Source organism: Macrotis lagotis, chromosome X, assembly GCF_037893015.1.
Source record: "Macrotis lagotis isolate mMagLag1 chromosome X, bilby.v1.9.chrom.fasta, whole genome shotgun sequence".
NCBI classification, from domain to species: Eukaryota; Metazoa; Chordata; class Mammalia; order Peramelemorphia; family Peramelidae; genus Macrotis; species Macrotis lagotis.
The window spans coordinates 239,432,557-239,448,148 of NC_133666.1; the positions used below are offsets into that span (position 1 = coordinate 239,432,557).

At 37.9% G+C, this 15,592-nt stretch overlaps 1 protein-coding gene across 2 annotated transcripts in view; it reads right to left on the reverse strand.

Annotated features, from left to right (window-relative positions):
- Positions 1–2,107: 2,107 nt before the first annotated feature.
- FAM151B (family with sequence similarity 151 member B) overlaps positions 2,108–15,592 on the reverse strand; it is a 67,930-nt gene continuing 54,445 nt past the window's right edge. The window contains exon 6 of one of the 2 annotated variants that reach the window (XM_074200041.1): positions 2,108–5,570. In XM_074200041.1, coding sequence (XP_074056142.1) covers positions 5,411–5,570 — 160 coding nt within the window. In that variant the 3' untranslated portion in view covers positions 2,108–5,410. The remainder of the gene's footprint in view (positions 5,571–15,592) is intronic. The other variant, XR_012471322.1, reaches the window with a different exon arrangement.

Consider the following 15,592-nt stretch of genomic DNA (forward strand, 5'->3'; position numbering starts at 1 on the left):
CTAAAGATGAGGAAGCACAAGCTCCTGCATCTAAAGACTCCAAGAAAAACAGAAATTGGGCTCAGGCTATGATAGAGCTCAAAAAAGAATTTGAAAATCAAATGAGGGAGTTGGAAGAAAAACTGGGAAAAGAAAGGAGAGAGATGCAGGAAAAACATGAAAATGAAGTCAGAAGCTTAGTCAAGGAAATCCAAAAAAATGCTGAAGAAAATAGCATGCTAAAAGCCAGCTTAGGTCAAATGGATAAAACAGTTCAAAAAGTTATTGAGGAGAAGAATGCCTTAAAAAGAAAAATTGGCCAGATGGAAAAAGAGACAAGAAAACTCTCTGAGGAGAACAAATCCTTCAGACAAAGAATAGAATTCAGGGAGATTGATGAATTTAACAGAAATCAGGAATCAATACTTCAAAATAAAAAAAAATGAAAAATTAGAAGAAAATGTGAAATATCTCATTGAAAAAACAACTGATATGGAAAACAGACTTAGGAAAGATAATTTAAAAATTATTGGAATACCTGAAAATCATGATCAGGAAAAAGAGCCTTGACATCAAAGAATTACTACAGGAAAATTGCCCTGATATTCTAGAAGCAGAGGGCAAAATAGAAATGGAGAGAATCCACCGATCCCCCAGAGAAAGAGATCCCAAAAAACCAACCCCTAGGAATATTATAGCCAAGTTCCAGAACTCCCAAGTCAAAGAGAAAAATATTACAAGCAGCCAGAAGGACACAGTTCAAATATCATGGAGGTGCAGTCAGGATCACACAGGACTTAGCAGCAGCTACATTGGAAGCTCATAGGGCTTGGAATACAATATACCGGAAGGCAAGAGAGCTTAGAATGCAGCCAAGAATGAACTACCCAGCAAGGCTGAATGTCCTCTTCCAGGGAAAAAGATGGACTTTCAATGAACCAGGGGAATTTCAAAGGTTCCTTTTGGAATGGCCAGAGCTGAACAGAAGGTTTGATCTTCAGATACAGGACTCAAGTGAAGCATGGAGATTGGAGGAGAGGGGGGAAATATGAGGGACTTAATGAGGATGAACTGCATGTATTCCTGCATAGAAAAATGACACTGATAATACTCATATGAACCTTCTCAGTTAATAGAGCAGGTAGAGAGAGCTTTTATAGTTGAAGCACAGGAGAAAGCTGAATTCGAAGATAAAATATGGTGTAAAAATGGAGTCAATAGAAGAAAAAAAGGAAATGGAATGGGAGAAAGAAAAAGGAGAGGGGGAATAGTCCAAGATATTTCATATAAGATTTTTTTTTATTACAATGAGCTATTGCAATGATATGGAAGGGGGGAGGCAAGAGGGAATGAGGGAACCTTTGCTCTCATCAGAGATGGCTAGGAGAGGAAACAGCAAATATACTCAATGGGGTATAGACATCTGGAGTAAGAAGGAGGGGGGAGCAGGGGGAAGGGGTGGGGATGTGAATAAAGGAGGAGAGTGGCCAGATATAACACATTTTCTTTCTTACTTCTTGCAAGGGGCTGGGAATGGAAGGCCTGCCCAGGACCACAGGGCCAGGTGGATTCTGGGCCTAAGGGGTGGTATGGGGGCTCAGGGCTTCTTGGCCCCAGGACCAGGGATCTGTCTGCTGCGCCACTCAGCTACCCTACAGCAGCGTCATAGTGAAAGGAGAGAGAAAATATAGTACATGGTAGTGGAGAAATAAGAAAGGAGGGAGTTGCGATCAGCAATGGCAATGTTGGAAAAATACGGAAATAACTTTTGTGATGGACTTATCATAAAGAATGAGATCCACCCATGACAGAGTTGTTGGTGTTGGAACAAAGACTCAAGCACATTTTTTATGATTATTTGAGGGAGGGTGCAGGGCAAGTAGGGCTGGATGGCCTGCTTGGGGCCACATAGCCGGGTGATCTTTGGGTGTCTGGGGCCGGATTTGGACCCAGGTGCTCCTGGCTCAAGGGCCAATGCTCTGTCTGCCACCCAGCCACCCCTACTTATTATTACTATTTTATTTTATTTTGGGTCTTTTTTTTCTTTTTCTTTTTTTGTTTTTGCAGGGCAGTGGGGATCGGGTGGCTTGCATGTCACACGGCTGGGTGATTGTTGGGTTTACGAGGCTGGGTGTGGACTTGGGTGCTCGTGGCTCCAGGGCTGGTGCTTCGTCCATTGTGCCACCTGACCATACCTACAATTATTACTATTATTATTTTTTTATTTTAATTTTTTTCCTCTCCCCTTTACTTTTTTCACCCAAACAAGTCTATCTATATTCATGGGGGAGGAGGAGGGGTATTTTGTTCACTTGTGAAGAAGAATATTTTATTAATGTAAAAAAAACATTTGTACAAAATGAGAATGGGGTGGAAAAATAGCATTGTTCTGCTTCTTGTGAGATTTGCCTGTTTAGACTAATGTGCTGAGGAGCTGGTCCATGGAGAAAGAACCAAAATCTGACAAATTGAGTGAAAGATGCCAGTTCAGAAAGGAGGGAGAGAGGAAAAAGTGGTCCAGTTATCACCACTCAGATAGAAACTAAAAGAGAAAATGAAAAAACCTGGGGGGGGGGGGTTCATAAAATGTGCTGTTTGTATTATACTCACAAGCCAAGAGCCATTTCTTGCATAGTATTAATCCATCATGGAAATGGTCCAGACATAGAGGAAATTCTTATAAATTGCATTCTGTATCCCAAACCACTAAACAATATAACTGAAATCATTTTAAATTCATTAGACCATACCTCAGATATCTAATCAGTTGTCAAATCATATTGTTTCTATCTAATCTTTTCCCTTCTTCCTTCTTTCATGACTACTTCCACATATAGAAGTTGTGCCTCAAATATATTCACAGTTCCACAGTTCAGGATCTTTTCACCTTTTCCCCCAACTATGATAATAGCCTCCAAGCCTCAAGTGTCTCTTATCTAATCCATTCTCCACAGATATCCTAAAGGAAGGAACTTCACAACTGTGCTGAGCACTTCACAAACATTTATCTCATTCAATTCTCATAATCCTGAATTTTATGGCCTATTATAATTCCCGTTTTGCAGTCGAGGAAACTGAGACAGAAAGTAGTTAAATGACTAGCCCCAGGTCACACAGTGAATATCTGAGGCCATATTTGAACTCAGGTTTTCTTGACTTTAGGCCAGAGCTCTAGCCACTGGTGCCCCCAGCTGCCAAACCATTGGTCCCTGTCACTGCCCTACTTTAAAACTCCAGTGTTTGTCAATTGGCTCCAAGATCATAATGGGAGAGTGAAATCTGAATCTAGGTCTTCAGATGCCAAAGCTTGTTGTTCTTTTCCACTGCAAAAGCCTTCCCAACTTTACTTTGCTAAATCTCCATTCTTCTATATAACTCCACACACCCTACAATCCAACAAAGCCAAGATTTTTGCAGTTCCATATGTAGTGAGAGGAAATGGTGCCTTATGTGTAGAGAGAGGGCTAGAAGGAAGGATAGACATCTCTAGCTTCTTCTCCCTCACTCTTTTCCGAGAGATTTTCATTCCTGCCAGGAGGAGAAGCAGGAAGCTGGGACTAAGGTCACACTGATCTCTTTGGGGGTCGAGGGATGTACTTGATTAGAATGATCCCTTACATAATGCTTGTCAGAAGGAAGTGATGGGTTCAGTCTAACTTTTGATTGCTTTGTCATCTGGAGTGGAAGATTCCCCTCGATTCAAGGCTTGACCCCTTTTCCACCTAATAGTAACTCCATAATGAACACATATAGCAAAATAATAAATTCATTTATCCAAGTCAAAGCAAAATTAAAAAATGGTACAGAGAATATATGCCCAACAAAATCTGCCGGACAGTACAGAGTGAAAGTGCTTTCTCATTGGGAATGAGTCAGATACTGAGAAAGTCCTGGACTTCACTAGAGGAAATGTCCTACAGTATCCAATGTAGCAAGCTAAGAATAGAAAGAAGATGAAAACTACTCTCTTGTGTTTTCCTAGTCTTTTCCTTCAGCTGTCCAAAGTGGGGTTGGCCTCTTCCACCTTCTCTCTTGAAGCCACAAGCCAAGTGTGGCAGAAGTGACTCAATATTCAAAGACAACTAGAAGCTTGACCAGTCAGAGGGGTAACTGGCCCTCTTGAAGAATCCTGAAGGGGAACTCTTGTTTAAGAGTTCCCAAAGGGAGCTGGTCCTGAGGAGTCTCAAAGGGGGATTTGAAACACGATGAGTTCCTTAAAGCCCAAAGGGCATCAATAAAGGCTGGAGCCCTTTCATCTTTCAGTAACTCTACCCTGCTCCTCATGCAGAATGGGGCCTTCATCTCCATCAATAGAGTCCCATACCAATGGGCTTTGGAATGGGGTCACATTTACATATGATACTCATTTCCTCCCTCTATACCTTGATAATGAAGGTTCTTCACCAGAAGACCCTCCTTCCTGACAACCTCAAGAGAGTCCTAAGATTTCTTTGAAGTTCACCTCAAGTTCTACAGTCTACACAAAGCTTTTTCTGATCCTCCCAGCTCCGGGCAACCTTTCCCACCCCCTTCATGACCTGGTATATTTTGTATATATTTATATATGCACATATTTTCCAGCAGAATATGAGCTTCTTGGAAGAAATTATTTAACTTTTGCTTATGTAACCCCAGTGTTTGGTGTATGGCATTTCAGATATTTAGGGTGAAGTGTTAGAGAGGTGAGAAAATTATAAAGTTATTAAAACAATACCAATAAATACAGATGAAGGCCCAAACAAGGACAATGATAGTGGAATGGACAGATGTGAATATATTTGAGATTTTTTTTTTTTTGATAATCAGGGATAAGTAACTTGCCCAGGATCACACAGCTAGTGAGTATTTGAGGCTGCATTTGAACTCGGGTCTTCCAGACTCCAGGGCCAGTGCTCTATCCAATGTGCCTCCAACTGATCCCTTGAGAGGTATTACAGAGATGGGACTGAAAAGGTTATTTTATTACATTCTTTCCTTTAAGGGGAGAAGGGAAAGAGAAAGAATGTATAGCACTAACAGCTTTGAACTTAGGCAATCAGGAAGGTGGTGAATTGCCTATTAATGGGCAATTAGGTGACTCAGTGGATAGAAGGCCAGGCCTGGAGTTAGGAAGATTCATCTTCATGAGTTTAAATTTGGTCTCAGACACTCACTAGCTGTGTGACCCTAGGCTAGTCACTTTACACTATTCACCTCACTGCCTCACTGATAAAATGGGCTGGAGGAAAAAAACATAAATCACTTCAGTATCTACCAAGAAAACTAAAAATGGGGTCATGAAATGTCAGACACAACCAAAACAAACCATCAACAGACAAACCTGTAAAACACAACAATCTATACTTATAACATACAAAGTAATTCAATTTTAAAGTCCAAAATAAAATAGCTATATGAACAAATAATGTATGAAAACAGTCTGCATGATCTTTTATTTTTCAGTTTCTATTCCAATAGCTTGTTTGAATTCTTGGTTTTGTGGCTCGAAGATATCATAGAAAACATGCTTTTTCCCAAAATGTTCTCTGATAGAAAGCAAATCTTCAGTGCGATACTGATCATCTTTTCCTGACCAAACAGTCAGACTGTACCTGTATAAAAATTAAAAAAAAAGAAACTGACAAAACATTTTTTAAAAGGGGCATTTTCCAATTTTATTTTACCTTATTTTTAATATGAAATTATTATTTAAATTAAAAGAGAAATCAAACTACTGAGGGGTATTCAATGTACAAATTTAAATCAAATCATTTTAAAGACTCAATTATAAATAAACATTACTATTAAAATGTCACAATAATTTTATTTTCATAAAAACAATTTTTTTTATCATCAACACAATAGAAATAGGAAATTAATTTGGAATTTTAGAGGTAGCACTGATTATTGGAAAAGTTTGCTATGAGAAAAGTGTTTTAATCTCTAAGAATTATATACATGTGATATAGTACATTTATGTATACCTATAGCATGAATCCAAAAAAACCTCCCTTTTTGCTATCTCCAATTATATTACAAATAACAATTCTTGAAGGCACAATGACAACATATAATAAACTATCAGAAGATACTGGAATATGCACTGAAAGCAGGACAACAGAAAGGCCTAGAATCGAATGGAGACTGAAATATCTTCTAACCCATAATATCAAGTCAAGAGTTCTAGATGGAGTAGTTAAGAAAAGTTATAAAAATAATACATATCTACTACTAAACATATCAAATACCTTTTGAATATATATTTTAAATAAAAAGTTCAATACTCATTTTTATTAAAAATTCTTGAAAGTAATGGTACAAATTTGTTCTTAAATTAATAAAATAGGTTTATTTTATCTAAAACTATCAACAAGCATTATTTGTAATAGAGATAAAAATAGAAACCCTTCATAGTAAGATCAGGTGTGAAACAAGGATGCCCACTGTCACCAATATTATTCAATATTTTAGAGGAAATCCTATGAAAAAAGAAATTGGGAAATCCTTCTGGGCAAGGAAACCTTTATTAAAAGAAACAAAGGTGGTGGTGGTTTGCAGTTCACCCAGTATTATATGAGACCCCAAGGCACAAAGTTCATTTATTTATAGGCAACATATTCACATAAGGCTCAACAATGCCCCTTTGCAAGTCAGTCCATTATAGTTTGCAGGACTTTAATGTCCTAATAATACCCTTTACATTCCCATGGGCTTTCTTTCATCATCATTTTAAAATAAAGAATAATATACAGATATTATTATTGTCATATTCTTAAGATATACACTTATTAATGTTTATAGTAACTCTCTTAAGGTTAATTAATACAGGTATTCCGCTGGGACTACTACATCATAGCTTCAGTTAAGCATTTTGTTACCTGGGACTACATATACTCTTACCACACATTTACTTTTTATCCTAATAAAAATGATTGTAGTGGATAAATGATTATAAAACAAAGCCCTCAAGATATTAATTACTGATCTGTTATACATAGCAATAGAAATAAGTGAAGAAAAAGAAATAGAAATCAGAATAGAAAATGAAGTAATAAAACTTTTTGCAGAAGATAAGATACTTGGAAAATTCTGGACTCCAAGCAATAATTTTCATAAAGAAGATATAAAGTAAATATACATAAATCATCAGAATTCCAATATGTCACAAACAAAACTCTTCTAGAAGAGATGGTAAAAATATTTCAATTAAAATAACTCTAGACTGTATTAAATATCTGGGAGTACAACTGCCAAAACAAACCCAGGAACTATATAAATAAAATTACAAAAAACTTTTTATATAAATAAAATCAGATTTAAATAAGTGAAAAAATAATAATTGTTCATGGTAGGCACAGGGCCAGTATAAAAAATGGCAATTTGATACAAATTAATATATTTTAATTTTATACAATTTTATTTTATATAAAATTTATATATTCAGTGTTATTACCACATTTTTCTTTTACTGAATTAGAGAAAAAAATAGTAAAAAAATTCATTTGGAAAAAAAGTCAAGAATATCAAAGAATAATGAAGAAGATGTAAAGGAAGGATGTTTGGTAGTACTAGATCTTAAACTATATTTTTGGGACTGGCTAGGAAATAGAAAAGCAGATCAATGGAATGTAGTAGACATAAAAATCTGTAACAGCAAGTAAACATAATGATGTTATATTTGACAAATGTAAAGACCTAAGATTTGGGGATAATAGTTCATTATTTGTTAAAAAAAAAATTGTTGAAAACACTAGAAAGCAATATGGCAGAAACTGGGCGTAGACCAACATCTTACAGCATTTACTAAGATAAGGTCAAAATGGGTACATGACCTAGATATAAAGAGAGATTTTACAAGAAAATCAAAAGAACATGGAATATGTTACTTTATGATGCTTATGGATAGGTAAAGAATTTATGAATGAACAAGACACAGAGAACAAACAGAAATTTAGGAATAAAATAATTTGATTTATTTAAAAATGTTTTGTACAAATAAAACAAAAACAGACAAGTTCAAAAGGAAAGCAGGAAATTGGGGGGGGAATTACATAGTTTATCAGATAAAGTCTCATTTCTAAAATATATAAAGGTCTTTGTCAAATTTATAAGAATATCTTCCCCAGTTGATAAATAGTCAAAGGATATGAACTGGCAGCTTTCTGATGAAGAAATCAAAATAATTTAGTCACGAAAAACAATAAAGAGTGAAATGAGCAGAACCAAGAGAACATTGCACACAGTTACAGTGATATTGTTTTATGAATGAGTAAGTTATTTTGACTATTACAAATACTCAAATTAACTATAAAGGACAAATGAAGAAAAATGCTATCTGCATCCAGAGAACTATTTGTGTCTAATGGTAACCATCTCTAGGGTAGAGAAGGGAGAGCGGAAAAAAGAAATTTACATAAAAATTTTGCTGTTTAATTGAAAGGAATAGCAAATTGTGCATAGCAGATTTGCAGTTTCATATGCAATCATCTTTTTATTGTAATATGTTTGAAAATGTTTACTTGACTCCATAAATAAAAATTAAATTTAATAATGAAAAATTATATAGCCTTTTATTTTTGATGACTATGAAATTATCACTTGTGTATTCAAGTATGACTGAGAAGCCTAAGCTGACAATAATCCTTTCCACATTGCCTAGACATGAAATGTCATGCATTTAGGAGCGCATCCAAAAATAATGTAGTAGAAAACCCATGATTGCTTGCAACTTTGATTCTTAGAATGGAGGTCCACTGAAAACATCTATACTCAGTCAATAAACAAATAATCCACTAGTATTTATCAAATAACTAGGTGCCAGTCACTCTGTTAGGTGGGACAAAGAAGGAGTGGAGGAAGGAAGGAAGGAAGGAAGGAAGGAAGGAAGGAAGGAAGGAAGGAAGGAAGGAAGGAAGGAAGGAAGGAAGGAAGGAAGGAAGGAAGGGAATCCTTAATATTAAATTATTACTCAAGAATAGTAGTCAGTTTTTCTCCCAATGGGATTGATTTGTGATTCTATTTCTCCCAAAGTTCACTTTATTGTAAATCATTAAGGACATACCTCATAAGTATTTCTTCTTTCTTACTTGCAAATGTCCTACACCATCATGTTATATGATAACCATTTGGATATTTTAACATGTATTCAGCTCACCAAAATTATATTGTAATGAACATTCTTCAGTATTGGTTTGTCCTAAATTCTAGGAAAGTTTTCATTTTTCCTCATGAGGTACTCTGACCCTCTAAGACTTTCTCAACAATGTCTCAGTATCCTCTGCTTCCCTGGAAGCTTATATTACACAGAACTTCAACTGGAAATATCCTCCACCTTTCTGTTCTCCCTAAGCTTGGTTGGTTCCTCTATTTTTAAGGTCATGACCAAGCCAGGCCTGTCTTCATTCCTCTCCAGACTGAATAAAATCTTTTTTTTTGCTTTCCTTTCTTTTTAATATTTTATTTTTTCCAATTAGATGTTATGAAAGTTTTTCAGCATTCATCTACATACATCTGCATATTTTTAAGTTATATAATTTCCTTCCACCACCTCTTCCACCCCCTTTTTAATTCTTTTTGTACAAATGTTTTTTATACATTAATAAAATGTTCTTGTTTAAGAGAAAACAAAATACTCCCCCCCAAAAAAATATAGACTCGCTTGAGTGATTAAAGTAAAGGGGAGAGAAAAAAATTTTAAAAAATTAAAATTAATAATTGTAGGTATGGTCAGGTGGCACAGTGGATGAAGTACCATCCCAGGAGCATCCAAGCCCAAATGCAGCCCCACACACCCAACAATCACCCAGCTATGTGACCCCATGCAAGCCACCCCAACCCCACTGCCCTGCAAAAAAAAAAAAAAAGAAAAAAAGACCCAAAATAAAATAAAATGGTAATAATAGTAGGGGCGGCTGGGTGGCGGACAGAGCACTGGCCCTTGAGGCAGACCACCCGGGTCCAAATCCAGCCTCAGAAACCCCATGATCACCCAGCTATGCGGCCCCAGGCAGGCCACCCAGCCACATTTGCCCAGCACCCCCCCCACCAGAATAATAAAAAAACATGCTTCAGTCTGTTCCAAAACCACCCACTCTGTCATGGGTGGATCACATTCTTTATAAGTCCATCGCAAAAGTTACTTCCATATTTTTCCACCATTGCCATTGCTGATCGCAACTCCCTCCTTTCGTATTTTTCTACTACCATGTACTATATTTTCTCTCTCCTTTCACTCTGACTCTGCTGTAGGGTAGCTGAGTGGTGCAGCAGACAGATCCTTGGTCCTGGGGCCAAGAGGCCCTGAGCCCCCATACCACCCCTTAGGCCCAGCATCCACCTGGCCCTGTGGTCCTGGGCAGGCCATCCAATCCCAGCCCCTTGCAAGAAGTAAAAAAGAAAATGTGTTATATCTGACCACTCTCCCCCCATGGTCCATCCTCTCCTCCATCATTCACATCCCCACCCCTTCCCCCTGCTCCCCGCTCCTTCTTACTCCAGATGTCTATACCCCATTGAGTATATATGCTGTTTCCTCTCCTAGCCACCTCTGATGAAAGTGAGGGTTCCCTCATTCCCCCATGCCTTTCCCCCTTCCATATCACTGCAATAGCTCATAATAAAGAAAAATCTTATTATGTGAAATATCTTGGCCTATTCCCCCTCTCCTTTTCCTTTCTCCCATTACATTTCCCTTTTTTTCTACTGACTCCATTTTTACACCATATTTTATCTTCAAATTCAGCTTTCTCCTGTGCTTCAACTATAAAAGCTCCCTCTACCTGCTCTATTAACTGAGAAAGTTCATATGAGTATTATCAGTGTCATTTTTCTATGCAGGAATACATGCAGTTCATCATCATTAAATCCCTCATATTTTCCCCTTCTCCTCCAATCTCTATGCTTCACCCGAGTCCTGTATTTGAAGATCAAACCTTCTGTTCAGCTCTGGCCATTCCAACAGGAACATATGAAATTTCCCTGGTTCGTTGAAAGTCTATCTTTTTCCCTGGAAGAGGACATTCAGTTTTGCTGGGTAGTTGATTCTCAGTTGCATTCCAAGCTCTTTTGCCTTCCGGTATATTATATTCCAAGCCCTACGAGCTTTTAATGTAGTTGCTGCTAAGTCCTGTGAGATACTGATTGCAGCTCCATGATATGTGAGTTATTTCCTTCTTGCTACTTGTAATATTTTCTCTTTGACTTGGAAGTTCTGGAACTTGGCTATAATATTCCTGGGGGTTGGTTTTTTGGGATCTCTTTCTTGGGGAGATCATTAGATTCTCTCCATTTCTATTTTGCCCTCTGCTTCTAGGATATCAGGGCAATTTTCCTGTAGTAATTCTTTGAAAATGATGTCAAGGCTCTTTTCCTGATCATGACTTTCAGGTATTCCAATAATTTTTAAATTCTTTCCTAAATCTGTTTTCCATATCAGTTATTTTTTCAATGAGATGTTTCACATTTTCTTCTAATTTTTCATTCTTTTGAAGTATTGAGTCCTGGTTTCTTGTAAATTCATCAATCTCCCGAAGTTCTATTCTTTGTCTGAAGGATCTGTTTTCCTCAGAAAGCTTTCTTATCTCTTTTTCCATCTGGCCAATTCTGCTTTATTAAACATTCTTCTCCTCAGTAACTTTTGGAACTGTTTTATCCATTTGACCTAAGCTGGCTTTTAGCATGCTATTTTCTTCAGCAATTTTTTTGGATCTACTTGACTAAGCTGCTCACTTCATTTTCATGTTTGTCCTGCATCTCTCTCATTTCTTTTCCTAATTTTTCTTCTATCTCCCTCACTTGATTTTCAAAGTCTTTTTTGAGCTCTGTCATAGCCTGAGCCCAATTTCTGTTTTTCTTGGGAGTCTTTAGATCTAGGAGCTTGGACTTCCTCATCTTCAGATTTGAGTGTTTTGATCCTTCTTGGGATCACAGGCAAAGTATTTCTCAATGATGTTCCTCGTTTTTCTCTGCTTACTCATTTTCCCAGCCTAAGCCTGGTTTTGGGGTGCTTCCTGAGCTTTTGGGACACTCCCACAAGGGTCTCAGTGTGTGATGCTCTGTCCTCCCTCCTGGCCTGTGAATGACCATAAGCGTCCCTTCTGCCACAGGGCTGAGGTGGGGGCAGGCCCTGTTGTTCTATGTGGGGGCCTAGACTGTGATCAGGATCTGAATGTGCTCAGAACCCCAGCATTCTGTTCCAGGGACAGAAGACAGAGAGCTCTGCAGTCTCTCTCCCCAACTTCCCTAGGCTCTGCACTCATGCCCTGGGGGCTCCTGCTTACCAGCTCTGCCTGCTTCTGGTTCCTGGATCTGGGCTGCCATGGCCACACTGCTCCACTGCTCCCCGTGTGCCCTGAGGGCTGGGCTTCACATGCTTGCTCTGGCAGAGGTCCCCCCCACCCTGCTGCTGAGAGCTGTGGCTCCCAGCACCCTGAGGCTGCCTCTGGGAGGCTGAAGTTCCTTTGCTCTGGCAGTACGCCCCTCTGGTGGGCCACCCCTCCAACCCCGGGGAGCAGAGTCTTTCTGCTCCTTTCCGGGTTACCTTGAGTTGGAGAACTGCTTCACTGGGGCCCTCTGTGGGTTCTGTCTCTCGAAAATTTAGAGTCCTTAGCTTACAAGTTTTAAAAGAGAGCGCCTAAGACAGGATACGTTCTAGTCTCCATCTTGGCTCCACTCTGAATAAAATCTTTTAAAGCTCTCTCTAAAGGGCTGCCTTCCCTCATTAAAATGTAAGCTCCTTGGGGTGGCCAGGTGGCGTAGCAAATAAAGCACTGGCCCTGGAGTCAGGAGTACCTGGGTTCAAATCCAGTCTCAGACACTTAATAATTGCCTAGCTGTGTGGCTTTGGGCGAGCCACTTAACCCCATTTGCCTTACAAAAAAAAAAAGTAAGCTCCTTGAGGGCAAGGGCTTCCTCTTTGCTTGTACTTATATTCTCATAGCCTAGTAGAGTGCTGGAGCTGATTCTTGTTCTTGTTAGTGCAAACCATAATTTTCTTAGGCTAAAAATGAAATAACAAAGTTAGTTTTATAAACGAAGTTTTATTCTTAGAATCTTACCAAAAACCCATAGGTGGATGGCATCCTTAAGAATATCAACCCTGATTCAAAATTCTGGGGCCATTTTATACAAGAAGGATAAATCATAATACTGAGTTAAGTAACCAATAAGATTTCACATAGATGACATGGTTTTATAATATGATCCTCTCATATCTTATAATATTTGCTTCAAATTCCTATTTTTTTAATTTTTAAAGATATTTTATTTGAGTTTTGAGTTTTACAATTTTTCTCCAAATCTTTTTTTTTTTTAGGTTTTTGCAAGGCAAATGGGGTTAAGTGGCTCGCCCAAGGCCACACAGCTAGGCAATTATTAAGTGTCTGAGACCGGATTTGAACCCAGGTACTCCTGACTCCAAGGCCAGTGCTTTATCCACTGCCACCTAGCCGCCCCTTTTCTCCAAATCTTACTCCCCCCCACCATGGAAAGAAATCTGTCAGTCTTTATTTTGTTTCCATGTTACACACTGATCCAAATTGAGTGTGATGAGAGAGAAATCATATCCTTAAGGAAGAAACAAAAAGTATAAGAGATAACAAGACCAGATAGTAAGATATCTGTTTTTCCCCCCTAAATTAAAGGGAATAGTCCTTGAACGTTGTTCAAACTCCACGGCTCTTTATCTGCATGCAGATGGCACCCTCCCCTGCAGACAGGTCAAAATTGTTCCTGATTGTTGCATCGATGGAATGAGCTAGTCCCTCAAGGCCGAACATCACCCCCATGTTACTTCCAAGGTATACAGTGCCCTTCTGGCTCTGCTCATCTCACTCAGCATCAGCCCATGCAAATTCCTGTCCCTCCTGGTTTCTAATAGAACAACAGTTTTCCATGACATACATATACCACAATTTGCTAAGCCATTCCCCAATTGAAGGACATTTGCTTGATTTCCAATTCTTTGCCACCACAAACAGGGCTGCTATAAATATTTTTGTACAAGTGATGTTTTTACCCTTTTTCATCATCTCTTCAGGGTATAGACCCAGTAGTGGTACTGCTGGGTCAAAGGGTATGCTCATTTTTGTTGCCCTTTGGGCATAGTTCCAAATTTCTCTCCAGAAAGGTTGGATGAGTTCACAGCTCTACCAACAGTGTAATAGTGTCCCAGATTTCCCACAACCGTTCCAACAATGATCATTATCCTTTCTGGTCATATTAGCCAGTCTGAGAGGTGTGAGGTGGTACCTCAGAGAGGCTTTGATTAGCATTTCTCTAATACATAATGATTTAGCATTTTTTCATATGGCTATGGATTGCTTTGATCTCCTCATCTGTAAATTGCCTTTGCATATCCTTTAACCATTTGTCAATTGGAGAATGGCTTTTTGTTTTAAAAATATGACTCAGTTCTCTGTATATTTTAGAAATGAGTCCTCTGTCAGAATCATTAGTTGTAAAGATTGTTTCCAAGTTTACTACATTTCTTTTGATCTTGGTTACAATGATTTTATCTGTGCAAAAGCTTTTTAATTTAATGTAATCGAAATCATCTAGTTTGTTTTTGGTGATGTTCTCCATCTCTTCCTTAGTCATAAACTGCTCCCCTTTCCATAGATCTGACAGGTAAACTAGACCTTGATCTTCTAATTTGCTTATAGTATTGTTTTTTAAGTTTAAGTCCTGTAACCATTTGGATCTTATCTTGGTAAAGGGTGTTAGGTGTTGGTCTAATCTAAGTTTCTTCCATACTAACTTCCAATTATCCCAGCAGTTTTTAACAAAGAGGGAGTTTTTATCCCAATGGCTGGACTCTTTGGGTTTATCAAACAGCAGATTACTATAATCATCTCCTGCTTTTACACCTAGTCTATTCCACTGGTCCACCACTCTATTTCTTAGCCAATACCAAAGTTTTGATGACTGGTGCTTTAAAAAATAATTTTAGACCAGGTAGGGCTAAGCCACCTTCTTTTGCACTTTTTTTTCATTAAGCTCCTGGCAATTCTTGACTTTTTATTTCTCCATATGAATTTGCTTACAATTTTTTCTAACTCATTAAAGTAATTTTTTGGAATTTTGATTGGTAGGGCACTAAACAGATAGTTTAGTTTTGGTAGAATTGTCATTTTTATTATGAGCAGTCGATATTTGCCCAGTTATTTAAATTTAATTTAATTTGTGTAAGAAGTGTTTTATAATTGTTTTCAAAAAGATTCTGAGTCTGTCTTGGCAAACAGACTCCCAAGTATTTTATATTGTCTGAGGTTACTTTGAATGGGATTTCTCTTTCTAGCTCTTCCTGCTGTTTCTTGCTAGACATATATAGAAAAGTTGAGGATTTATGAGGGTTTATTTTATAACCTGCAACTTTGCTAAAATTGCTAATTGTTTCCAGTAGTTTTTTGCATGATTTATTGGGATTCTCTAGGTAGACCTTCATGTCATCTGAAGAGTGAGAGTTTTGTCTCTTCCTTCTCAATTCCAATTCCTTTGATTTCTTTTTCTTCTCTAATTGCTGAAGCTAATATTTCTAATATGATATTGAATAGTAATGGTGATAATGGGTATCCTTGTTTCACCCCTGATCTTATTGGGAATGCCTGTAGCTTCTCCCCATTGAATATAATGCTTG